The sequence below is a fragment of the Daphnia magna genome, linkage group LG10, assembly GCF_020631705.1.
Source record: "Daphnia magna isolate NIES linkage group LG10, ASM2063170v1.1, whole genome shotgun sequence".
In the NCBI taxonomy this organism is placed as follows: Eukaryota; Metazoa; Arthropoda; class Branchiopoda; order Diplostraca; family Daphniidae; genus Daphnia; species Daphnia magna.
In genome coordinates this window covers 3175454-3201830 of record NC_059191.1, presented here as the reverse complement: position 1 = coordinate 3201830, position 26377 = coordinate 3175454, and the positions used below count along the sequence as shown (strand labels likewise).

The 26377-nt window shown below is 44.5% G+C and overlaps 1 protein-coding gene and 7 non-coding genes across 8 annotated transcripts; 3 read left to right on the top strand and 5 right to left on the bottom strand.

The window, feature by feature from the left end:
- Nucleotides 1–2206: 2206 nt before the first annotated feature.
- Nucleotides 2207–2283, bottom strand: Trnaf-gaa. Its single transcript has one exon. It is a non-coding gene; the product is annotated as a tRNA-Phe (tRNA).
- A 5706-nt stretch (nt 2284–7989) lies between these two features.
- LOC123476938 lies at nt 7990–9185 on the bottom strand. The gene has a single exon (XM_045179951.1). The coding sequence runs from the start codon at nt 9046–9048 to the stop codon at nt 7990–7992; it is 1059 nt and encodes a 352-aa protein (XP_045035886.1). The 5' UTR covers nt 9049–9185.
- An 8804-nt stretch (nt 9186–17989) lies between these two features.
- Nucleotides 17990–18062, bottom strand: Trnaf-gaa. Its single transcript has one exon. It is a non-coding gene; the product is annotated as a tRNA-Phe (tRNA).
- Nucleotides 18063–18568: 506 nt separating this feature from the next.
- Trnap-agg lies at nt 18569–18640 on the top strand. The gene has a single exon. It is a non-coding gene; the product is annotated as a tRNA-Pro (tRNA).
- A 514-nt stretch (nt 18641–19154) lies between these two features.
- Trnap-agg lies at nt 19155–19228 on the bottom strand. The gene has a single exon. It is a non-coding gene; the product is annotated as a tRNA-Pro (tRNA).
- Nucleotides 19229–25278: 6050 nt separating this feature from the next.
- Trnap-agg lies at nt 25279–25350 on the bottom strand. Its single transcript has one exon. It is a non-coding gene; the product is annotated as a tRNA-Pro (tRNA).
- Nucleotides 25351–25856: 506 nt separating this feature from the next.
- Nucleotides 25857–25929, top strand: Trnaf-gaa. Its single transcript has one exon. It is a non-coding gene; the product is annotated as a tRNA-Phe (tRNA).
- Nucleotides 25930–25946: 17 nt separating this feature from the next.
- Trnae-uuc lies at nt 25947–26018 on the top strand. The gene has a single exon. It is a non-coding gene; the product is annotated as a tRNA-Glu (tRNA).
- Nucleotides 26019–26377: the final 359 nt, after the last annotated feature.

The following is a 26377-nucleotide window of genomic DNA, read 5'->3' as shown; positions in this document are numbered from 1 at the left end:
AAATTTTGAATTTGAGAAGGAAAGAAAAAATTGAGTGATAGGTTTGTAAATTTGAACGCCAGATGGTGTTTGCGTTCAGTTAGAATGAATTTTTGAAAGTTTTTGAAAATTGGAGAAAATTTGGAATTTCGAGCGCTAGATGGCGTTCGCTGCCTCGAAATTTAGATAAATAGAGATTGGCGTTGCCTATTTCTAAATATGTGAGAAAGTTTTTTCGTTTAGGGAGTGTAACTATTGAATTACTCTCCAGTTGAGAAAAAGAGAAGGAAATGGCAACAATGGATTTTGAGTTTTGTTTATTACAGAAGAACAATCACAATTCGTGGTAGATGGGTCAACTTCAAGGATTATGATGTCTTCTTCTTCTTGTTCTATTTCTTCTCCTTCTTTCTTTTTCTCTTCTTTCTTTTTCTCTTGTTTCTTTCCTTCTATCTCGTTGATAGTGATGGGTTTGATCACGGGGGTCAGGTCGCGGTGCGGTTTGTCCAGTATGCTTTTGGGGCGGAATTTTTTTCGGGTATCCGGTGGAATGTAAGGCGTTGGGTCGAGGTGTGGAAGGTTTAGTGGGTGTCCGCGTCCACCGTTGATTTTAGAGCCATACTTGAATATATTATATTCAATATAATTTGGTGGTGGGAGGGGCTCCGGTTCTTCCTCTGGGGACAGTTCAATCAGGTCGTTATCCGGGGCTTCTGCTGTTGAAGGCCTGGGATCTCGTTCGGGTTGCCCGATTGTTGTTGATGATGCTGTCGTCCCTTCCTCTATCTTCGGTTTGTACCGGATGTCTCCAGAATACTTTGGAGTGATGGCCTCCTTCAACTCCGCGAATGGCATGTACCGCACAATAATTGGGAGAAGAGACTCCAGGGGCGAGGTGGTTGTCGTTTGGGCATCCGGATTGGTTGCAGCGGTTGCTTCCACGTGGTGGTTGTAGGCTGCAATTTGGCGCAGACCTTCCGGGGTGTTGTGGAATCTTCTCGGAAATGTGGGCCCTGTCCACGGCCTTTCCAGACCCGCCTTAAGCCTCTGTTCCCTTTTTATTTTTTCTGAGTCCCTAAATTTTTAGGCTTGTTTGGAGACCCGAGGTGCTCCGCTATGGCGGAGGACAAACGAGAAGAAGGGAAATTAATGGAGGAAACTCCAACAAAACCAAGAAAAAAAATTTTTGAAACAAAAGAGTGAAGGATTTAAGCCAATATGGCCGCCACTGACCACGTGAGGGAGAGGCAAAAAAAGTAAACTCAAACTCTTTGGCTCGAAATAGAGAAGACAAAGAAAATAGCAAACGAGAAAAGGAAAGAAAAATAAAAATGTTTCAACGAACAAAAAGAAAATTTACAAGGAGGTAACCTTCGTGGAGGTTTCTCCAAAAAATCCCTAGCTTGAGCTAGGTTGAGCCCACCGTAATGGCCGCCACTGACCACGCGGTGGAAAAAGAAAAAGAAAAGAAAAAAAAATTTTTTTTTACAAGACAATTATTTATTCTGTCTACAAGAACGTCGCAGTTACTACGACGTAAGTAGCAAAAAATGAAAAAGGGAAAAATTTGCCCTGCGGCTAACACGTGGTGTTCACCGAAGAAGAAAAAAAAGAATACATTTAGGGGTGAGTTACGTCTCTCCACAGTTCATTGACATTTTTTTAATGAATTTGAATTTCAAAATTTTTTAGTAAAGTTTAAATTACTTAACTAGTTCGAAGGACTAGGCTATACCAAAGACCTAATTTCCGACGCCGTGGTAATGGTCGACGTCGTGGTCTGCTATGACCAACCAGGGAGTATGAAGAATGCCTACCAGCGGAAATATGATAAATATTCTTCGCATGGGAGGATTCTCTCCCTGGTTGTCGGGTCTCTTGGATCATGGTACCCCAGGGACGACGAAATCCGTTCGATTCTCGGAATCAACGGAAGATCCTGGGGTGCCTTCCGATTCAAGGCCCGATTGGCAGCGATCCAGGGATCAATGGATATGGTGTGTGCCCATTTACATCATGGTGCACCAAACCCCGAAACTGAGGATTTTCCCCCTTTTCCCGTAGAAACTCCCTACCCAGAAGATTAGTAGATTCTATCCCACATATTTTATTTATGTAATTTTATTAATATTTTAAAATGCACCTACCTCATACATGTTTATTCCCCTTCCGGAAACCCCTCAATAAACTAGCCACTAAACCATATGGGATGTTATCAGCCGTTGGTTGCAGAAACCCGGGATTGAACCCGGGATTGACCTTTAGATCTTCAGTCTAACGCTCTCCCAACTGAGCTATTTCGGCATATTACGTTAACACTCAGGCCGTGTGGAATCCAGCAAAATGATAAAGTTCTTGTCATACCTGATTACAATAACCATCACTTCGGCTTAGTTTAGAAACTTATTCAGTTTTCTGACTCCGTCCGAAGCAGACCTGTTTTAATGAGCTCCCGATTTTCTCGTTTGTTTACATGAGCAGACGATCTTTTATCCTTATTTTTCGCGAAACCTTTTTGATACCTTTTTTAAAACAATAGCCAATATATTTATCGTTTTTATCATTTTCTTTCCTTTTTTATGTAATTTCTCTGCTCTTTTCTTTTAACTTCTTTTTATTCCTTTATTCCTTTCTTCCTTTTCATCTTTTATGAAAGTGGTCCCAGAGTTAGAATGGCAGAGGAAGGAGCATCTAGTAGAAGGGAATGCTATTAAAATCCCAGTTCCTCTGCCAAACATACTAAGATGTGGGGAACGAGCTTGCCAGGGTGAGCGGGGTAACGGACCCTGGTCAGGGGAACGCAAGAGACAGTTGGCGGAGAAAAACATCAAAGATCGACACTCGAAGAGAGGGGTTCAGTTCATGACCCAGAATGTCTGCATTGGCTGCAAAAAGGAGTTTAATTCCTTTATTTCAGCCGGCAGGCATGCAAGGCCCTGCACTGAGTCCCTTTCTTCCAGTATTCTCCGCCAATCCCTCGAACTCACTGTTTCTTCTGAAATTGGTGGTTCGCAGGGGTCCCCAAATCCCGCTCACTCGCCTCTCCTCACTTTTCCCCCTTGTAGAATCGAGGGGGACAAAATAATTTTAAGATACCCTGGAGGACCCACTAAATGTCCTAGGTGTGAATGGACTACCCGAACGAACACCAGAGCCATGGGTAGTATTCATCGACACCTAGAGACAGCTCACACACTCCGACTTTTGAAATACTGGGAATGCGGAGTGTGTGGATTTGCTGGAGAGGGCCCTACACTAAAAGGGCATTACCAGAGATTGCACTCAGCACCACAGCAATCACCCTCCATCCGGTCGCCACGGTTTTTAAACGCGGATACCTCTGTTCGGGATTCTTCTGTGGTAGCGACCTTCCAAGAGGAGATCGCTGTCACAGAAGATGAGCGTCAAGAGTTATCCGTGATGGGAATGTCGACGATTGAAGAGGGGGGCCTGGTAATGCCCAATCTCCAGCAAATTTTACCCAAAGCCCCATTTTAATTCTTGAGAGGAGAGTTCGCCGCATCTTTTAATACACAAAATTTTAGTTGGCTCTACGAACTCCCTCTACAAGAAATTTCTTATCCACCACCTGTAGCTCCGGAAGGGCCACAACCCGATCCCCTTCAAGAGACCCAACCCTTTTCCCCCAGTCAGCAAAATGTTCGAGGATGCAGCCAAGACAGCTCAGAAGAGCAAAGCCAAAGAGGCGGCGATTTCGCTTGTCTCTGGGTACCTGCTTTTCTGAGCTGCGAGACTCTTCTTGATCTCGAAGGCGTCCTCGAACCTTGCACGGCTGACTGGCTCCCCAAAGCACAGATTTTAGAAGACCCTAGCCCTGAAAAACCCCGAGGAAACCCTAATGGTAGAAAAAGAAACCAAAACCGGCAGATGCAGAAAGCCCGGCAACAGATCAAGCTCAAGGCCTACGAAGCGAGGAAGATTCAACGGCTCTTCAATATCTACTCAAGAAGAGCCGTTCAAGAGGTGCTCGGAGATCGTTCACCCTCGTACGATGGCACTGTTGAAGCTGCGGAGGAATACCTCGAGAGGACTTACCACCGCTCGAGTCTACCTTCGCAGCAGTGCCAGAGTGCGAGGGTACTCTAAGACACCTGCGACTGGTCCCATCCATCAAGGGACCAGATGGATTTCCTCAATCGTGCGCCTAGCCAAAAAGAGCTTGAGGCTAAACTTCGCCGGGCTACAAATGCATCAGCAGGGGTCGATGGCCTAGAATATCGACATATAAGAGCCCTCGACCCCGACTGCATCTTGCTGGAAACAGTTTGTAGAATAGTTTGGAAGATTGGAATTCCTAACTGTTGGAAAATATCGCGAACAGTCCCCATCTTTAAGAAAGGGGACACTAGCTATTATTCCAACTTTAGGCCAATTTCCCTTCTTCCGACCATCTACAAACTGTTCTCGGGAGTAATCAGCCAGAGACTCACAGAGGTCTCCTCAGATCTTGGCTGGTTATCTCCCGAGCAAAAGGGTTTCCTCCCGGGTGTCCATGGTATCCAGGAGCACACACAGCTCTTGCAGACCGTTGTCGAGGAGACAAGGACCAAACGTAGGCATGTGTCTATAGCATGGCTAGACATGTGCAATGCATTTGGTTCTGTGCCTCACGCCGTTCTTGGAGATGTAATAGTTTCTAGACTGTGTATTTGCCAGTAAACTAACTCTACTTAAGACGATACAACCATGCGCTTATATACCAAAAGATTGAAGGTTAAGAAGGGAGGGGTTTACAATAACTTTTACTTTTATCATAAACTATTATCCGCAGGGAAGGTTGCATTCCTAACGACCTTCTTGCTGGGTGGGGCTGCTGTTGCTGGGAGGAGTTGCTGCGGTCTATTACATTCCTTTCCCCCTTCGGCAAGAAGAAATTGGTCCTCCAATTTTCCTCTTCTTCTTCTGATTTTTCTTCTTCTCCTTACTTCTCTTTGGCATGTGGCGTGGCAATGGTTAGGTGAAAACTTGTTTTTACCCGTCACCTACTTTCTTTCCTTCACCGTTATTCTTGTTTGTTTGGCTACAGTATGAGGCACAAAATACAAGATATGTTTCCCGTACCGTTATTCATTGTCTTTAGGCTAATAAAGTGTTAGTTAATAATTGATGGTCTACGTTCCTTTTTACTGGAATGCTACTACAGATTTCAATCATTCATCAATCATCTTTCTTGTATGCTTTTCTTCTCTTTTCTTCCTTTAGTTTTTTCTTGGCGTTCTTTTACGTCGGTTCTTGGTTTTCTGTCGTTCGTTTTCGTTTCGTGTCGTTTGTTTTTTATTTTAAAATGGAGGTTGACTCTTTACAATTTTTGTTGCGCCATCGGGGCAATTTTGATGATGTTTTGCATCTGATGGGGGCGTTGTTGTTTTCTTCGCCGTCTTGTTTCTTTGCTCGATTTCGACCCGAGGATAAGGAATTGGTAGTGCAGTTGTTGTTGTTTTCACTACTCAACAATCCCTGTGCTCCTTCCTCTGCTTGCGATTTCAGCTTTCGGACTCGTAAGTAATGTATATTGTTGCATCCTTTTGTACGATTTTTCCATCTTCCTTGATTATCTTTGGTCTTCTATGTGCCAATCTTAGAGTTCCCCAGGCGTATGAAATACTGTAGAGGCGAATCCCAAGTTGTTCGTCTTCGACTTGGGTGTTGAAGAGAAAGTGAACTTCTTGAAGAAGAGAACGTTGTGGTCTGGATTTGTACAACTCTCTGTAGTCTTCACACACAGGTGTGGCAAGGTTGGTATTTTTAAGGCATGTTGCGATTGTGTTCTTAAACATTTCATACAAAATTTTTGTTGTTTCTGCAGGAAACGTCAAGTACGTTAGGGGGATTCCAACCACTTTATATCCTATTGGTACGATGTCCTTATCTGGTTTGTTAAGAAAAGATATTTCAATCTATCGACTGGTGTCGTAAAGGCGGCTGGAGTTATCCGACTCCGGTTCTCGAGGAATTTCCAGGTATCCTTTCCCTTTTAGTAACGTCTGAGTGTATGAACTGTTGGTTGTTCTTTCTCCCCACACGATTGTATTTTGATTTTGGATGAATTGTCCTTCCTGTTGGGTGGTGTTTAGTAATCCGAAAGGGCTTTCGATTGGACTATCTGGTTTCTCCTGACGTAGCGTGATCTGTTCCGCTATACAGTTGAGTGTTTGGTATTCCTTGATGGAGTACCATTTACCTTCTCCTGTAGGAGTGGCTGTGAAACTGAGTCCCGTCGGTCCGGTTTGCATGTTATTGTCGCCACATTTTTTATCGTTGACCATCCGCCAGCATTCCAAAGGGGTGATTAGTATTGTTTCTTGGGAGTAAACTGTGTCGAAGGATCTGATGCAGAACGATCCGGTTATTTTCTTTGTTTTAGTCCACTGTCGACAAGTCCATCCTTTCCAAGTGACTGCTGGTTTTTGCTTGGTTACTAAGGTGTAAGTAGTTGGTATCCTTGGTAAGTGTTGTGTTTCTGGTTTTTCATTGTCACAGTAGTAAGGCAATTCGAAGTCTAGGATTCCTCGTATTTTCATGTTGTTGCAATCGCAGACGGATGCGTAGATAGGGTAAGTAGGGTTAAGTGAATGAGAGAGGCAAAGAAGGAAGAGTAATGTCTGCATCTGTGAAAAATGAAAATGTTTAGTAATCCGGTCCTTGATATCGTCTTCTTAAGTGGTATTGGTGATTCGTTATAGGATCGTTTCGGTTTTGGTTACGGTAAAGGTTAGGTATTGTATGGTTTGTTTGTTCTTTTGGTTCTCCTTCGTTCCTGCGTGGTTTGATGTTCATCTTCACTGGATGTATCAGCTGCTGCTTCCTTGGTCGGCCTGGTCGGCGTTGGTGAATTGTTGGTCGTCGTTGGGCTTCTGGTAGGTTTTGTAGTATTTCTTCTTCCTTAGTTGTTTCTTGCTTTCGTGGTATGTAAAGTTTGAGACGGTTGGTATGTACGATAGATTTAAGTTTTTTGTTTTCAGTGTGCTGGATCTCGTAGTTGATATCCGAGAAGCCTCTTGAAATTTGAAATGGTCCGTTCCATCGATTTATGAATTTTTCTGCTGCTGGTGGCGCCTTCAGTAATACGTCGGTAGCACGGTTACGTCGTAGTATTTTTTCTGTCTTGCTTGGGATTTGAAGAGATGTTCTCTTGCCAGTTTTTGAGCTTTTTCCCATTGCTGTGAATACACAATACTAGTATCTTCATAGGTCTCGCATCTTCTGTTAATCTTGATATTGTAACACGGAGGTATAACGCTGAGACTCAAGTAGCGATTAAGATTGTATTCACTGTCGATGCGCTCACACACACAGTACTAACAAACAGTTACAACTAGACTGGGGGGCACAGCAAGGGAAACGTACGAGTATTTATGCACTTATGTGGACAGCAGCTACCGGGGAAAATATCCGCTGACAAGACTGCCGGACATCTCGGGTAGAGTTGCGGTCAATAGCCGATACAGAAGCGCCGGACGTGACAACTAGTCCATGGGGCCTCAAATAACCGCGACATCTCCCTCTCTAGATAGCGAGTCGTCCCGACCGCTATTACTTTCCTATAAAACTCTATATCCCAAAAACTCAACATACCATGGAAAACATTTGAACCCTCTTCACTCTACAAAGACAACACCCTGCCAAACATCAACTGAGAGAGAGAGAGAAAAAAAAAAAGTACATGAGTTCATAAAATAACATAAGTTGGGGGATTTTTCCACTTTCAGCAAGTCAACCGCTCCCGCCATCGAAGAATTTCCATGCAGTGTCGCTCTTCTCTACCAATTGGGTCTTCAGCTTGGCCAAGTCCTCCCCTCTGCTTCTCCTTCTCTGTCTCCGGCTGCTTTCACGCCGCTCTTTTTCTTCTCTACATTAATTCCTCCAACATTCTCTCGATCTTTTCCAACCTCGTTTCTACCGTTGCATCTTGCTGCGATGGGTCATACGTGGGTTTTTCCTCCCTTCCCATAACTCCCAGCATTCTCTCGATTTTTCCCAACCTCGTTTCTACCGTTGCATCTTGCTGCGATTGGTCATGCGGGGGTCTTTCCCCCTTCCCATAACTCCCATAGCCCACTCGTATTGCTTCCCTCGATCGGTCATCTCCTGGAAGCGCTTTACTTCCTGGAGGAACTCATCGCAGTTAGTGGGCTTTAAGCTCCATAATTGTTCTAGTACACTGGGTCTCAACCCCTGCCAGAGATACGCTAGCTTCGTGGCTTCGGCCATACGCGCGTTTACCCTCCTGCACAGATCAAGCACGTCGTAGTAGTACTCCAGGGTCGATTCCTCAATTCCCTGCTTCCTCGCACGCAATTTGGCCTCGTTATGTCGCACATAGTTTACGGGCGTAAACTGTGTCAACAGTGTCGATTTAATTCCCCTGACCACCGGGGGCCCTTGTACGTCCGACCACGCATTGGGAAGATTGCCCGTTGCCTCCATGCACGCATACCATTTGCCCGCAGCCCCCTCTAATGACAGCTCAATGTGATCCCGTAACTCGTTTTCACCCCATCGGTTGTATCTACCCACCTTTTCGTAGCGATGGATCCAACTCACTACGTCTTCCCCATCCCGACCGGTGAATGTGGGTGGAGTCTGGAATTTGATTTGGGCTGCCATCCCTACGGTATTGAGGGGGGCGACTGCCGCGGACACAACAGAATTCCTCGCTAACCTGCCGCGTAACAATCGAGCGCTTGCAACCGAAGATCTCCGTTGAAAAGCGCCAAAATCCCACTTTACTCCCTCTTCACTGTCTTCAGAATCAGAGCTGTCCTCGCCGTCCGCCCACGCTAGAGTTTCCTCCTCGCTAATACTAGCTTGATGTTGCCCCAAATTACTTACTCTCGTTATTACCCGTGTACGGTCTTCCCACTCGGATAATCCTCCTGGCTCACCTACACAGTCGTCCACTCGACTCCCGTTCCTTCGCACAAGGTTACTCGGGTTTAGGGTTTCGACGATACCACCTACAATTGCTTGATCAACCCTTGGCGCAAATCGCCCAAACTCGTCGCGAGGGCGTTGTCTTCCCCTGGCTCTACCAGCACCCCCACTCATCTACTGCCTTCTGACTATTTGTCTAAAGCCCGATCCTCAGATCGCCCACAACGGTAACCTACCGCCTCCCGACGAATGACTCTTCGTCTAAATCCGATCTTCCGATCGCTCACAACGGTAACCTACCGCCTCCCGACGAACGACCCTTCGTCTAAATCCCGATTTTTCAATCGTTACCGGCGGTGATCTACCGCCTTGCAGCGCACCACTGTCCGCCTCTACGCCCCCTTAATCACCACTAGGTCCCACCTACCTCCCCAGAAATTCTTATGGCCGTCCCCGCGCTATCGCACCCTAATCGCCCGTCACACGGCCGGTGCTGTGGCTTCGTACCCCAACAGTTTAAGGCTCATAGGCCAGTTGGGTCGACGACTCTCGGAAGCCCCTAACAGCCTCCGCCTCCGCACAACTAGAGCACAATAGAATGAAACAGCGCAAAGACTTACCACAAGTTCTGCATCTCCACCATGTAACACGGAGGTATAACTCTGAGACTCAAGTAGCGATTAAGATTGTATTCACTGTCGATGCGCTCACACATACAGTACTAACAAACAGTTACAACTAGACTGGGGGGCACAGCAAGGGAAACGTACGAGTATTTATGCACTTATGTGGACAGCAGCTACCGGGGAAAATATCCGCTGACAAGACTGCCGGACATCTCGGGTAGAGTTGCGGTCAATAGCCGATACAGAAGCGCCGGACGTGACAACTAGTCCATGGGGCCTCAAATAACCGCGACAATATCATTGGGCATTATTGGTTCTCGTCCGAAGAATAGAAAGAATGGTTTATCTTGAGTTGAAGCTTGTTTTGCTGTGTTGTAAGCAAAAGTAACGAACGGATGGTATTTGTCCCAGTTAGCAGGTTGGTCTGAGACATAACAAGCTAGCATGTCACAGAGAGTTCGATTGAACCTCTCAACTAATCCATCAGTTTGTGGATGATAGGCCGTAGTCCTTATTTGTTTAACTTTGAATAGTTTACACACCTCTTGTATCAGACTGGATAGTAAGTTAGTACCTTGGTCTGTTAGAACTACTTCTGGAGATCCATATTTAGTAAATATTTTATTAACTAAAATCTTCGCAATTGTTTGGGCAGTTTGATTTCTCATTGGAACTGTAAAAACAAACCTACTGTCATATTCTGATATAACTAATATATATCTGTATCCCTTAGCGCTTTCTTGAATTGGGCCCACTATATCCATTGCAATCCTCTCCCATACTCCTTCAACTAAAGGCAAAGGGTATAATGGTGCTTTACTTCCACCTACCGCTTTTCTTTTATTGCACATCAAACAACTTTTAACGTATTCTATTACGGAGGTACGCATGCATGGCCATGTGTACCGTCTTTGAAGTCTAGCCAACGTTTTTCCTACTCCTAAATGTCCTGCCAATATGTGATCGTGATTTTCCTTTAAAATTTGTGGCACCAGTCTTACTGGCGTTACAATTCTTCTTCTGGTATCTACAAATAGTCCTTTGTCATTTATTTTAAATTTATTTTTAACGTCCTTACTTGGATTGGCCTTTGCCATTTCTTTTAATATTGTTCTGCAATACTCATCTTTGTGTTGGAGTTCTATCCATTTTTCCGTGTCCTTGGACTGATTACTTTCCGTTTCAAAAATTACTTGTTTTGTTCTAGTTTCCTTGGTTTCGTTTTTTACTTCTGGTTTCTCTTTTGTACCTGTTGACCTTGTTTCTACTTTCGCTAGCGGCACTATTGGGGTGCGACTAAGTGTGTCAGCATTTTGGTGTGACTTTCCTGGTCGGTACCCAATAATGATATCAAATTCTTGGATCTTAAGAGCCCATCGAGCTAATCTTCCTGCTGGTTCTGTCTTACTCATTAACCATTCTAAAGGTCTATGATCTGTAAATACGGTAAACTTACGCCCGTATAGGTACGTCCTAAACACGTCGATGGCGTGGATTATTGCGTATGCTTCTTTCTCTGTGGTTGACCACTTGGCCTCGCGGTCGTTCAGATGTTTAGAGGTATAGGCTATGAAGACTTTTACGCCGTCTGATTTACGAAGGTCCTGTCCGTCGGACTCCGCTAAATCCGCTGATTGAGGTGGAGGTTGTATTTGAGCCAAGACTGCTCCTATTCCATATCCTGAAGCATCCGTGTAGATGATAAATTCTCGAGAAAAATCCGGATAACCTAGAACAGGTCTAGTGATAAGACAGTTCTTAATACATTCAAAGGCGTCCCTTTGTTCCTCCCCCCATTTCCATTCCGCTGACTTTCTAGTGAGCGCAGTTAGTAGATGAGCTTTATCAGCAAAAGCCCTAATAAATTTTCTGTAGTAGCTGGCTAGACCTAAAAATGAGCTCAATTCTTTTACGTTTTTGGGAGTGGGATATTTAATAATCGCGTCTAATTTCTTTGTACTTGGTGTTATTCCTTTCCCGGATACGATGTAACCTAAATAATCTAATTCTTCTTTTAAAAATTCGCACTTCTTCCTTTTCAACTTTAAACCCGCTTGTTTAAGGAGTCTAAAAACTGCTTCCAAGTGTTTCACATGATCAATAATTGAATTACTGAACACTATGATGTCATCTAGGTAAACCAATGCGAATTTGTACAATACCGTTTTCAAGATGTTATTCATTGCTCTTTGAAAAGTGCTGGGAGCATTTGTCAAACCAAATAGCATTCGATTAAATTCGTATTGGCCAAATTCACAAATGAAAGCTGTTTTGTGTTTATCACTTTCTTCTATTTCTATCTGCCAGTAGCCGCTCAGTAAGTCCAATGTTGAAAAATGAACTGATCCGCACAACGCGTCAATTGTGTCATCTATCCTAGGTAGAGGGTACTTATCCTTAACAGTAATTTTGTTCAAAGCTCTGTAGTCGATGCACATTCGCATCTCTCCATCTTTTTTAGGTACCATTACTATGGCTGCAGCAAAAGGACTGTGGCTTTCTCTTATTATTTTGTTACTTAGCATTACCTCTATTTTAGTCTTAACAACAAGTTTTAGGGATTCGGGTGTTCTTCGTTGTCTTTGATTAATGGGAGCGTTATGGCCTATGTTGATGTGATGTTTCACTTGTGTAGCTAGACCCAAGTCGGATTCTTGGTCTGCGAAAAGATCTTCGTGTTTCTTTAGTAAAATTTCAATTTTAGTTTGTATGTCGTCTGATACATTGAGTGCTTGTTCTTCTTTTTCAGCAATCTTAGCTATCTGCTTAGTTTTATTATTAAAGTCTAATTGATTGAAGGATTCTAAATTACGATAATCTTGTTGTGTAAGATCTTCGTCTTCTCTATCAATCGGGATTAGTGGTATATGGATGCCTGCTTTGCTAAATGTTACGCTATAAATGGGCATGGTATTACTTCCAAAATTATGTTCTACTCCAAAGTGATCATAACATATTTGACGATTTCTAGTGTTAATCTTCACATTATTGTTAGATAAGAAATCTAATCCTAAGATGCATTGTTCATTTAAGTTTTTCATAACATAAAAGTGATGGTTAATAATATGATTATCATTGATAATAACTGAAAATTCAAATTTCCCTATCGATTTAAGTTCTTGTCCCGACACCGTTCTAAAAATAGGATGATTCGCATTTTCTACTTGTTTTAAGTTCTCATTACATTCTAGAGTATCTAATATTTTACTGGATACTAAACTAGCTGCTGCGCCTGTGTCCACTAAAGTTATGATTTCCTTATTAAAAATTCTAACGGGAATACGTATCAGTTTTGGAATTTCTACTTCTACATCTGATCCTAAATTGTATGTTAGTTGGGAGTTACTGATTGGTTTTATGGGGTTTATCGGGGACCTTGGTTGTTGGTACGTGCCATATCTGTCCAACATTCTCTTGCAATATGTCCTCTTCAGTTACACTTGTAGCAGGTTATTTCTCGATTTTCAGTAGTTCGAGGATTGTTGCTAGTGTGCTGTTGTTGCTGTAGATGTTGGTTGCTGTTATAACGTGCTTGTGGTCTGTAGTTGTTTGGTCCGTTGTAGTTTCCTTGCCGGTTGGGGTAGTCGTTCCGATATGGGGGACGTTGGTGAGATGGAAATCTGGTTTGCCTGTATCCTGAAGGATTATAATTTCTTCGTCCTGACGAATTGTAATCTCTGCGGTAGGGACTGTTGTCTCTGTTTCTACTTAGACTTCTTTCTCGACTTGATTCTCGTCTGTTATGATTGTCAGCAAATCGCACTCACGAATCACGTGATCTTGAGTAACGTTCACTTGGACGTGGTCTTCTGTTTTCGTATTGGTCAGTTGCAGCTATGGTAACGTCGTTTTCCAGTGAGGATCCACGTTTCGTATTAGTACATTTTAATCTGATAATTTTTGCTCAAGTATTTGGATTTTATCGTCTTGTTGTTTTTCGTGATGTGTTATCTCTGCTATAACAACTGACATCTCCTTGTCGTCTGTAGCTTCTTTTGTGTGTAGAATTTTTTCAGAAAAGAAAAGTTGTTTACATAATGCGTCAAAGTCTTCTGTGTTTTCCGGCATTCGTAGGTAAAGTTCTGCTTTATACTTAGGTAGTAATCCTTGTAGTAGGATTTTGCTTTTTCTGTGATCCCTCATCTTTTTCACTTTGTTTAGTAATTGTCCTTCAATAATAGTTTGTTTATGATCAGCCCTTTCTTCTTTACCAGTGATGGTATCGTAAAGGTTATTTAACCTTGACACAAAAGCTCTGCAGTTTTCTTCCGGTTTTTGAGTTAATTTTGAACGTTTTTTCTCCAGTGTAGCTAAGTCGTAGGTGTCTTGAAATCTTGTTATTAGTGCTTCTTTCCAATCCTGGTAATTTAGATCATCGCCTTCTTCCTCAGCGTAGTTTTCATGCCATTCGAAGACTTCGCCTTTCAATCGATCAGAAAAGAAACGTATCTTTTGATTGTCGTCCCATTCATTGTTTCGTGCTACGTGTTCGGCGCCGCGTAGCCATTCTGATATTAGTTTATCAGTGCTTTTTCCTTTAAAGATTGGAATTACCTTTTTGTCTTCTCTGGAGAATAGCTCTCCTAAGGCCTTCACTATTGGCTGAGTGAAGTACCTGTTCACTTTCTTTGCGTCTTCGTCGTCCTGCTCAGTTGCTGGAATATCATCATCCTTGTGATTTTTCTTGCGGGTATTCGCAAACGTTTTTTCCGAAGTGTCCTCGTCGTCGTGTGTTACGCCCATGTCGACCTTCTTTTTTAGCTGTTGATTTTCTTGCTCCAAATAGATGATTGTTTTGTTTAAGTGTTCTATTTGCGTTTTAAGGTTTTCTATTGTTTGTTCAAAATCTTTTGCTTGTTCTATTTCCAGCTCGTAGTGGAGTGACTTGTCTCCACTGTCTGTCGGCAAGGTCAGTTCGTTTATATCTCCCACTAGTTTGGTTATTTCTCCTGGTTCGTCCTCGTCTAGCCTTGAGTCGTTGGAGTCTTCAGTCTCGATGAATTTAACTTGAAGTTTTTTGTATTCTTTCACCCGGTTTTCTAGAATTATTATTTGATTTTCTTGTCCTCGTACCCGATCTTGTAGTTGTTGAAGGTCTTTTTCAAGGTTCTTGTTCTTCGAAGTAAAATCTAGCAAGTTTTTCTTTAAATTGATTTTCTCTGTTGAAGCCGTGTCGAGTCTGTCTGCCAAAACTTTTATCTCTTTCTGGAGCTGCTCTGCTGTTTCTGATACTTGTTTTATCTGGTTTTCCGCACTGCTGAGTTTCTGGATCAGTCTGGTCTTCTCACCTTCAAGTTTGTTAATTATTTCTTGCCCTTCGCTCTCGACAGCTGCGTTGTTTTCCTCTTTTCTTTTGAGAAGATTCTGCAATTGGCTCTCGGTTGCTAAGGTGGCTTCAAGGTTTTGTTCTAGGTCGGCGATTCGGGAATTGGCTTTTTCAAGGGTGTGTTTCAGAGCCTCGTTGTTTTCTTGAAGTTGCTCTAACGAACTGCCTAAAGTGTATTTGGAACTCTTTGCCTTCTTTTTGTTACTCTCCAATTGTTTTTGCGCGTTTGAAAGTTCAAATTTTAGCGTAGATATCTGCTTTTTATCTTCAATTAGTGCAATTACTGACTCTTTCTGCAATACACTGATGGTTCCGAACAAAAATTCTTTTTCTTTTCCGTGCAATGGGTGTAGCTGTTGGAGTAAACTATCGAGTGTTCCAGTGTTCCCACCTTGTGCGACTATATCGTCTTTGAGTGTTTTAGTAGCATTAGCAATGGTTTCTGCTGTTACACCATCTGTTACTTTTAAAGTTTGTTCTAGAAGGTAATAAGTGTAAAAATGCAGCGAATTTTGCGTCGCCTGACTTGCTTCTTGTTTCTGTGTTTGTAACTGTTGGATATTTTCAGTTGTTGAGGTTGTCTAGTATGATTTACTTCTTTCTAAGTCTTGCTTAAACTCTAAGTCTATTAAGGTCTTCCAATGGTCCAAAAATTGTTCTCGATGGTGACTTAGGTTTGGGTCTTCGTCGGTTAAATCAGATTCTTTTAGTACGGGGTATAAAGGTAGTAGTGTGTTCTCGTTGAGAGCAGTCTTTTGTACAGGCGAATCAAATGGCATTCGCTTACCTGGATGATGTTCCGATGTCGGTTGCTTGAAGACTTGGTGATAGAAGCGTTGAATACTTGCAGCTAGCAAATGAAGCACAGATCAGAAACTTTTCTTCCACAGTCTCGTTGTTATTCTTGCTGTCTCGTTGGGACCTCCAAATGTAATAGTTTCTAGACTGTGTATTTGCCAGTAAACTAACTCTACTTAAGACGATACAACCATGCGCTTATATACCAAAAGATTGAAGGTTAAGAAGGGAGGGGTTTACAATAACTTTTTCTTTTATCATAAACTATTATCCGCAGGGAAGGTTGCATTCGTAACGACCTTCTTGCTGGGTGGGGCTGCTGTTTCTGGGAGGAGTTGCTGCAGTCTAATACAGAGAGCTGTTTGCTTCTCTTCCGATACCAGACGACCTCCGGCGCATCCTGGCGGACATTTACTCGGGGAATCGGATGGATTTTGCCGTTCAGAAAGAATCTGTTCGTATTTCCCCAACAGCAGGTGTTCGTCAGGGTGACGCTCTTAGCGCCCCTATTTTTAATCTGGCTTCCGAGCCCTTCGTCAGGGCCAGAAAGTCCAATATCAACCCCAGATTTTTATTATTTGGCTCGCTCGTCAAGACCACGGCATATGCTGACGACATTGCCGTGGTTACAAATACTCCTGACGAGCTCCAAAATATTTTAGACATTTTATCCCTCACCGCTGACACCTTAGGGCTGCAGTTCAACGCCGGGAAGTGTGCTTGCTTGGTCATTGACAAAGGCAAGCCGTCTGAGGCTCTGTGCCAAATCGGTACTCAACCCATTCGGTGCTTGGGACCAGACGACCAAGAGACATATCTTGGTACACCGATCGGCGGGAAATTGCTGTTTCGTCCTCCCACTGACCTAATCCCTAACCTTGACAAGATTGCCGCCTCCCACCTCGTACCATGGCAAAAATTGAGATTTTCCGTAGCCACCTTCTACCTTCCCTTTCCCATCACCTCGCTTCGGGTCGGGTCCTAAAAGACTGCCTCACCCAACTGGACACTGAGTGTAGGAAGTTCTTAGGCCTTATTTGCAATCTTCCCAATCACGCAACGGCCCACTTTTTCTACGCGGACCGGCGGGTTGGGGGCCTAGGAACATGCCGCCTCACTGATGATGCCGATATCTGGACCATCGCCAGGGCTGCTCAGCTCCACACTTGTAGAGACACTACAGTGAGTAACATATGCCGAGAGCAGCTCCATGACACCATCCGGCGAGGGTTCAGAAACGAGCATCCAGGAGTGTTACCAGTTGGGGAATATCTTTCGGTATCCGTGGATGGGGGGCTCTACAGACTGAGGTACGCGGAGGCAGGGTCCAATCTTTTGACTCTTGCCCGGCAAGCTGCCAAACGACTGGGAGTGCGGATTGATGTATCCGGCAACGAAAATCTAAGAATTGTCGCCGATGACGTCTCCGTAAGCCCAGTCAAGGCAGTCCGCGGACTTCGGAAAGTAGCTCGGCAGCGCTATACCAGGGACCTAATTTCCGACAAAAGCCACCAGGGAGTAGTTGCCACTGGCCTCTCCCTGGAAGACAAGTCGAAAGACATGGCTCGCCTGGTATCCTGCCGTACGCCCCTCTCCTTCCGCGACTGGAGATATCTTCACAGGGCCCGGCTCGACATCCTTCCTCTTCGGGGGCACTCGTGGTTTTCCTCACAGGAGCAAGATACGAGTTGCCGCCGATGCGGAAAGGAAAACGAGACCGGGTTTCATGTGCTTAACCACTGTAAAGAAGGTCTCCAGCTCGCCACCAACAGGCACAATACTATCCAAGATCTCTTGGAGTCGCTGCTAGTCAAGCAGGGACACGACGTCACGATCAACTTACCATCCCCGGGCAAAGGTTAAGACCAGATGTTGAATTTCAACTATCCGGTTCCCGGGTGATGGTCGACGTCGTGGTCTGCTATGACCAACCAGGGAGTATGGAGAATGCCTACCAGCGGAAATATGATAAATATTCTTCGCATGGGAGGATTCTCCCCCTGGTTGTCGGGTCACTTGGATCATGGTACCCCAGGAACGACGAAATCCGTTCGATTCTCGGAATCAACGGAAGATCCTGGGCTGCCTTCCGATTCAAGGCCCGATTGGCAGCGATCCAGGGATCAATGGAAATGGTGTGTGCCCATTTCCATCATGGTGCACCAAACCCCGAAGCTGAGGATATCCCCCCTTTTCCCGTAGAAACTCCCTACCCAGTAGATTAGTAGATTCTTTCATATATATTTTATGTATGTAATTTTAGTAATATTTAAAAATGCACCCACCTCATACATGTTTATTCCCCTTCCGGAAAACCCTCCATAATCTAGCCACTAGACCATATGGGATGTTATCAGCCGTTGGTTGCCGAAACCCGGAATCGAACCAGGGACCTTTAAATCTTCAGTCTAACGCTCTCCCAACTGAGCCATTTCGGCGCATTACGTTAACACTCAGGCCGTGTGGATTCCAGCAAAATGATAAAGTTCTTGTCACACCTGATTCCAATAACCATCACTTCGGCTTAGTTTAGAAACTTGCAAACATCAACCAAGTCTTTCCAGGACCTGCGATTGTCACTCTAGGTTAGTTGATGTTAAATTTTTGTAACCTTATTGGTCTAGTAGTGCGACTCTTGCTGACATGTGTTTTTCCGGAGCTCCAAACCATTTTTGCAAATCACCATGCCTCGGGCTTGTTGTTTTTGTGTCATAACTTTGTTCTTTTCGCTCGTTTACCGCTGTCAAATAATTGTCTTTGTTGTCACACCCCTTTCTTTAATCTATTTCCTCCAGCATGGGTAGGTTTTGTGTACACTCGATGGCAGTGACCGACCCTTCACTCACTACCTCAGCATAGTTTACAAAGTTTGAAACATTCATCAAGCCTCATCAGGACTGGGGGTTTTCATCTTCCAATTTGTTAAAGTGGTAGGTTTGTGTGCGGCTCATTGGTCTAGTAGTATGATTCTCGCTTAGGGTGCGAGAGGGCCCGGGTTCAATTCCCGGATGAGCCCACAGTGAGCATTATACTCGGGGATGTAGCTCAGATGGTAGAGCGCTCGGATAGCATGCGAGAAATACGGGGATCGATACCCTGCATCTCCAGCCGTTTCACCACTTGATCACCCATTAGTGAACTATTTAAATAGTTATGGCTTATGGCTGCAACAAAGCCGCAAAAGTGTTCTCAAACTGAAACTCAAACAGTGACGGCAATTTTTCGTCAAATCTCCGTCTAAGACTGTACACCAATGACTGATTATCGATAACTTGCCAAAACAGAGAATTTTTCTATATTTGATTCAACCAAGCAACAAAAATATGACATTGTAACAATGAACAATTCTAACTGTTCCCCTACAGGGAATCGAACCCGAGCCTCCTGGGTGAAAGCCAGGTATCCAAGCTTCACATCCCATCTACTACATACTATCACATCCTAGATACCTGGCTTTCACCCAGGAGGCTCGGGTTCGAATCCCGGTATGGGAACAATTAGAATTATTCATTGTTACAATGTCATATTTTTGTTGCTCATCCGGGAATTGAACCCGGGACCTCTCGCACCCTAAGCGAGAATCATACTACTAGACCAATGAGCCGCACACAATCCTACCACTTTAACAAATTGGAAGAAGAAAACCCCCAGTCCTGATGAGGCTTGATGAATGTTTCAAACTTTGTAAACTATGCTGAGGTAGTGAGTGAAGGGTCGGTCACTGCCATCGAGTGTACACAAAACCTACCCATGCTGGAGGAAATAGATTAAAGAAAGGGGTGTGACAACAAAGACAATTATTTGACAGCGGTAAACGAGCAAAAAGAACAAAGTTATTACACAGAAACAACAAGCCCGAGGCATGGTGATTTGCAAAAATGATTGGGAGCTCCGGAAAAACACATGTCAGCAAGAATCGCACTACTAGACCAATAAGGTTACAAAAATTTTACATCAACTAACCTAGCGATGCCTCAAATACAAACGGCTCTTTAAAAAATAAAGGTCGCTTTAAGCATTTATCTTCTTATTCGACATATCAAGCAAAAGGCGTACGAGGCGAAGAAGATTCAGCGGCTCTTCAACATTTACCCAAGAAGAGCCGTTCGAGAGGTGCTCGAAGACCGTTCACCCTCCTACGATGGTACTGTACAAGCTGCGGAGGAATATCTCAAGAGGACTTACAACCGATTGAGACCATCTCCGCAGCAGTGCCAAAGTGCGAGGGAACTCTACGACACCTGCGACTGGTCCCAACCATCAGAGGACCAGATGAACTTCCTTAATCGTGCGCCAACCCAACAAGAGCTTAAAGCTAAGCTTCGCCGGGCTACCAACACATCACCAGGGGTTGATGGCCTAGAATACCGTCATCTTAGAGCCATCGACCCCAACTGCATTCTGCTGGAAACAGTTTGTAATATGGTTTGGAAGCTAGGGATTCCTAATTGTTGGAAGACATCGCGAACTGTCCCCATTTTCAAGAAAGGGGACACTAGCGACTATTCCAACTCTAGACCAATATCCCTTCTTCCTACCTTTTACAAATTGTTCTCGGGAGTGATCAGCCAGAGAATAACGGAAGTCGCTTCAGACCTTGGCTGGTTATCTCCCGAGCAAAAGGGTTTCCTCCCGGGGGTTCATGGTATCCAGGAGCACACACAGCTCTTGCAGACCGTTGTCGAGGAGACAAGGACCAAACGTAGGCATGTGTCTATAGCATGGCTAGACATGTGCAATGCGTTTGGTTCTGTTCCTCACGCCGTTCTTGGAGAGCTGTTTGCTTCTCTTCCGATACCAGACGACCTCCGGCGCATCCTGGCGGACATTTACTCGGGGAATCGGATGGATTTTGCCGTTCAGAAAGAATCTGTTCGTATTTCCCCAACAGCAGGTGTTCGTCAGGGTGACGCTCTTAGCGCCCCTATTTTTAATCTGGCTTCCGAGCCCCTCGTCAGGGCCGGAAAGTCCAATATCAACCCCGGATTTTTATTATTTGGCTCGCTCGTCAAGACCACGGTTACAAATTCTCCTGACGAGCTCCAAAATATTTTAGACATTTTATCCCTCACCGCTGACACCTTAGGGCTGCAATTCAACGCCGGGAAGTGTGCTTGCTTGGTCATTGACAAAGGCAAGCCGTCTGACGCCCAGGGCCGAATTGGTGATCAATTAATTCGGTGCCTGGGTCCAGACGACCAAGAAACATATCTTGGTACATCGATCGTAGGAAAATTGCGGTTCCGACCACCAACTGACCTTAGAACAGACCTTCCGTAGAAGGTGGCTACGGAAAATCTCAAGTTTTTGCCATGGTGCGAGGTGGGAGGCGGCAATCTTGTCAAGGTTAGGGATACCTAGTTTATTTATTATAGTTTGCGGTGAGGGTAAAAACGTTTAAAATGTTTTGGAGCTCGGAGGGAGAATTTGTAACCACGGCAATTTCGTCAGCATATGCCGTGGTTTTCACGAGCGAGCCAAACATTAAAAATCCGGGGTTAATATTGGACTTTCCGGCCCTGACGAGGGGTTCGGAAGCCAGGTTAAAAATAGGGGAACTAAGAGCGTCACCCTGGCGAACACCTGCTGTGGGGAAAATGCGGATGGATTCTTTCCCAACGGCAAAATCCATCCGATTTCCCGAATATATGTCCACCAGGATGCGCCGGAGGTCCTTTTTGTGAAGTGATGTGAACAGCTCATTCAGAAAGGCGTGAGGCACAGATCCAAACGCGTTGCACATGTCCAGCCATGCAATAGAAATGTGCTTTCGTTTGGTCTTTATCTCCTCGACAACCGTCTGTAAGAGCTGTGTATGTTCCTGAATACCATGGACCCCCGGGAGGAAACCCTTTTGCTCGGGAGATAACCAGCCAAGGACTGAAGCGACTTGCGTTATTCTCTGGCTGATCACTCCCGAGAACAGTTTGTAAATGGTAGGAAGAAGGGATATTGGTCTAAAGTTGGAATAGTCGCTAGTGTCCCCTTTCTTGAAAATGGGGACAGTTCGCGATGTCTTCCAACAATTAGGAACCCCTAGCTTCCAAACCATTTTACAAACTGTTTCCAGCAGAATGCAGTTGGGGTCGATGGCTCTAAGATGACGGTATTCTAGGCCATCAACCCCTGGTGATGTGTTGGTAGCCCGGCGAGTTAGCTTCAAGCTCTTGTTGGGTTGGCGCACGATTAAGGAAGTTCATCTGGTCCTCTGAAGGTTGGGACCAGTCGCAGGTGTCGTAGAGTTCCCTCGCACTTTGGCACTGCTGCGGAGATGGTCTCAATCGGTTGTAAGTCCTCTTGAGATATTCCTCCGCAGCTTGTACAGTACCATCGTAGGAGGGTGAACGGTCTTCGAGCACCTGTCGAACGGCTCTTCTTGGGTAAATGTTGAAGAGCCGCTGAATCTTCCTCGCCTCGTACGCCTTTTTTTGCTAGGTCTGTCGCCGGGCCTTCTGCATCTGCCGGTTTTGGTTTCTTTCCTTTTGTCAGGGTTTCCTCGGGGTTGTTCAGGGCTAGGGTCTTGTAAAATTTGTGCTTTAGGGAGCCAGTCAGCTGTGCAACGTTCGAGGACATCGTCTAGGTCATGTAGAGTCTCACAGCTCAAGAAGGCAGGATCCCAGAGACTGACAAAATCGTCGTCTCTTTGGCTCTGCTCTTCTGAGCTGTGGTGACTACGTCCTCGATTGCTGTGCTGACTGGGGACAAAGTATAAGGTCTCAGGGTTAGGTGAAGGGTCTAAAATCTCTTGTGATAAAATTGTGGGGCTAGTATTTTCTTGTTGGGGGAGTTCATAAAGCCAACTAAAATTTTGTGTATTAAAAGAGGAGGCGAACTCCCTCCCAAGATCTAAAATAGGGCTAGCGGTAAAATTTGCTGGAGATTGGACATTACCAGGGGATTCCTCGATCGCTGGGATTTCCACCACGGATAGCTCATCACGCTCGTCTTCTGTTGCAGTAACATCCTCTAGAGAGATCACTGCAGCAGAAGAGTCACGGTTGGAGCCATCCATACTGGATATCCCAGCAAATCGGATGGAGGGTAACCGATTGGAATGTAACCTTTGGTAATGTCCTTTCAGTGTAGGGCCATCTCCAGCAAATCCACACACTCCGCATTCCCAATATTTGACTAGTCGGAGTGTGTGGGCTGTCTCTAGGTGTCTGTGGATACTACCCATGGCTCTGGTGTTAGTTGCCAAGGTAGTCCACTCACACCTAGGACACTTCGTGGGTTTCCCAGGGTATTTTAAAATTATTTTGTCCCCTTCAATTCTGGAAGGGGAAAACGTGGGGAGAGAAGAGTGAGCGGGATTAGGAGACCCCTGCGAACCATCCATTGCAGATGCAATGGTTAGTTCGAGGGATTGGCGGAGAATACTGGAGGAAAGGGACTCAGTACAAGGTCTTGCATGTCTGCCGGCTGAAATAAACGAATTAAATTCCTTTTTACAGCCAAGGCAGACATACTGGGTGGTGTACTGAACCCCTCTCCTAGAATGTCTTTCTTTTATGTGTGTCTCCGCCAATTGTCTCTTGCGATCTCCAGACCAGGTACCGCTACCTCGCTCACCTTGACAGGATTTCTCCCCGCATCTTAAAATTTTTGGCAGAGGAACTGGGATTTTAATGATTGTCCCATGAAGTCTTACTCTAGTAGAATTTCTACTAGATGCTCCTTCCTCTGCCATTGCTACCCTTGGCCCACTTACATATGAAACAATAAAATAGTAATCCTTATTGAAAAAAAATTTAGTGAAGAATAAAGAAAAAATTTTAAAAACGAAGAAATTGTGGAATAAAAAAATTAGTGAAGAATAAAAAAAATTTAAAAACCGAAGAGTGGAATCAAATGGAAAAAAAATTCAAAGATAAAAAGAATAAATAAATAAATTCTATAGAGTACTAAAATTAAACAAATATATGCATTAAAAATCAATATTTGTTTTGGTTAAAGCATAAGAAATTTTTTTAAAGGGTTTTTTGGATGTCAATGGATAAAATGTAAAAATAATACAAGGAGCTAAAACACTTCATCAATGAAAACGGGAGCTCTTTAAAAACGCGTCTGCTCTCCACGAAGTCTAGCAGAGGACTGATAACATCCCATATGGTCTAGTGGCTAGTTAATGGAGTGGTTTCCGGAAGGGGAATAATCATGTATGAGGTAGGTGCATTTTAAAATATTACTTAAATTACATAAATAAAATATGTGGGAAAGAATCTACTAATCTACTGGGTAGGGAGTTTCTACGGGAAAAGGGGGGATATCCTCAGCTTCGGGGTTTGGTGCACCATGATATAAATGGGCACACACCATTTCCATTGATCCCTGGATCGCTGCCAATCGGGCCTCGAATCGGAAGGCACCCCAGGATCTTCCGTTGATTCCGAGAATCGAACGGATTTCGTCGTTCCTGGGGTACCATGATCCAAGTGACCCGACAACCAGGGGGAGAATCCTCCCATGCGAAGAATATTTATCATATTTCCGCTGGTAGGCATTCTCCATACTCCCTGGTTGGTCATAGCAGAGCACGACGTCGACCATCACCCGGGAACCGGATAGTTGAAATTCAACATCCGGTCTTAACCTTTGCCCGGGGATGGCATTGTTGATCGTGACGTCGTGTCCCTGCTTGACTAGCAGCGACTCCAAGAGATCTTGGATGGTGTTGTGCCTCTTGGTGGCGAGCTGGAGACCTTCTTCACAGTGGTTAAGCACATGAAACCCGGTCTCGTTTTCCTTTCCGCATCGGCGGCAACTCGTATCTTGCTCCTGTGAGCAAAACCACGAGTGCCCCCGAAGAGGAAGGATGTCAAGCCGGGCTCTGTGAAGATATCTCCAGTCGCGGAAGGAGAGGGGCGTACGGCAGGATACCAGGCGAGCCATGTCTTTCGACTTGTCTTCCGGGGAGAGGCCAGTGGCAACTACTCCCTGGTGGCTCTTGTCGGAAATTAGGTCTCTGGTATAGCGCTGCTGAGCTACTTTCCGAAGTCCGCGGACTGCCTTGACTGGGCTTACGGAGACGTCATCGGCGACAATTCTTAGATTTTCGTCGCCGGATACATCAATCCGCACTCCCAGTCGTTTGGCAGCTTGGCGGGCAAGAGTCGAAAGATTGGACCCTGCCTCCGCGTACCTCAGTCTGTAGAGCCCCCCATCCATGGATCCCGAAAGATATTCCCCAACTGGCAACACTCCTGGATCTTTAAAAAATAAAGGTCGCTTTAAGCATTTTTTTTCAAATTTTTGGCTAGGATACCTGGCTTTCACCCAGGAGGCTCGGGTTCGATTCCCGGTATGGGAACAGTTAGAATTGCTCATTTTTACAATGTCATATTTTTGTTGCTTGGTTGAATCAAAAATAGAAAAATTCTCTGTTTTGGAATGTTATCGATAATCAGTCATCGGTGTACAGTCTTAGACGGAGATTAGACGAAAAATTGCCGTCACTGTTCGAGTTTCAGTTTGAGAACACTTTTGCGGCTTTGTTGCAGCCATAAGCCATAACTATTTAAATAGTTCACTAATGGCTGCCCAACATGAGTGGGTGAAACGGCTGGAGATGCAGGGTATCGATCCCCGTACTTCTCACATGCTAAGCGAGCGCTCTACCATCTGGGCTACATCCCCGAGTACAACACTCACTGTGGGCTCATCCGGGAATTGAATCCGGGACCACTCGCACCCTAAGCGAGAATCATACTACTAGACCAATGAGCCGCACAAAAACCTACCACTTTAACAAATTGGAAGAAGAAAACCCCCATTCCTGATGAGGCTTGATGAAGGTTTCAAACTTTGTAAACTATGCTGAGGTAGTGAGTGAAGGGTCGGTCACTGCCATCGAGTGTACACAAAACCTACCCATGCTGGAGGAAATAGATTAAAGAAAGGGGTGTGACAACAAAGACAATTATTTGACAGCGGTAAACGAGCGAAAAGAACAAAGTTATGACACAAAAACAACAAGCCCGAGGCATGGTGATTTGCAAAAATGGTTGGGAGCTCCGGAAAAACACATGTCAGCAAGAATCGCAGTACTAGACCAATAAGGTTACAAAAATTTAACATCAACTAACCTAGAGTGACAACCGCCAGTCCTGGAAAGACTTGGTTGATGTTTGCAAGTTTCTAAACTAAGCCGAAGTGATGGTTATTGGAATCAGGTGTGACAAGAACTTTATCATTTTGCTGGATTCCACACGGCCTGAGTGTTAACGTAATGTGCCGAAATAGCTCAGTTGGGAGAGCGTTAGACTGAAGATCTAAAGGTCCCTGGTTCGATCCCGGGTTTCGGCAACCAACGGCTGATAACATCCCATATGATCTAGTGGCTTGGATACCTGGCTTTCACTCAGGAGGCTCGGGTTCGATTCCCGGTATGGGAACAGTTAGAATTGTTCATTGTTACAATTTCAAATTTTTTTGCTTGGTTGAATCAAAAATAGAAAAATTCTCTGTTTTGGCAAGTTATCGATAATCAGTCATCGTTGTACAGTATGTTGCAGAAACACATGTCTCGTAACATGGACTACTTTATATTAAGGACTGGACACTTCGATGATTCCTATGTCTCCCATGTAATTTTTTTTACGTCGATATAAGACAAAGAATTAAAAAATGATTGCTGAGTTAATAAATGTTCCTATACCTAAATTGAATTGTTTAAAAGATATTTCCGTTTTACTTTCAAGAGAACGGGTGAAAGTCGACTTGACTCATTCGCCATCTACCTGCCAAACGGCCT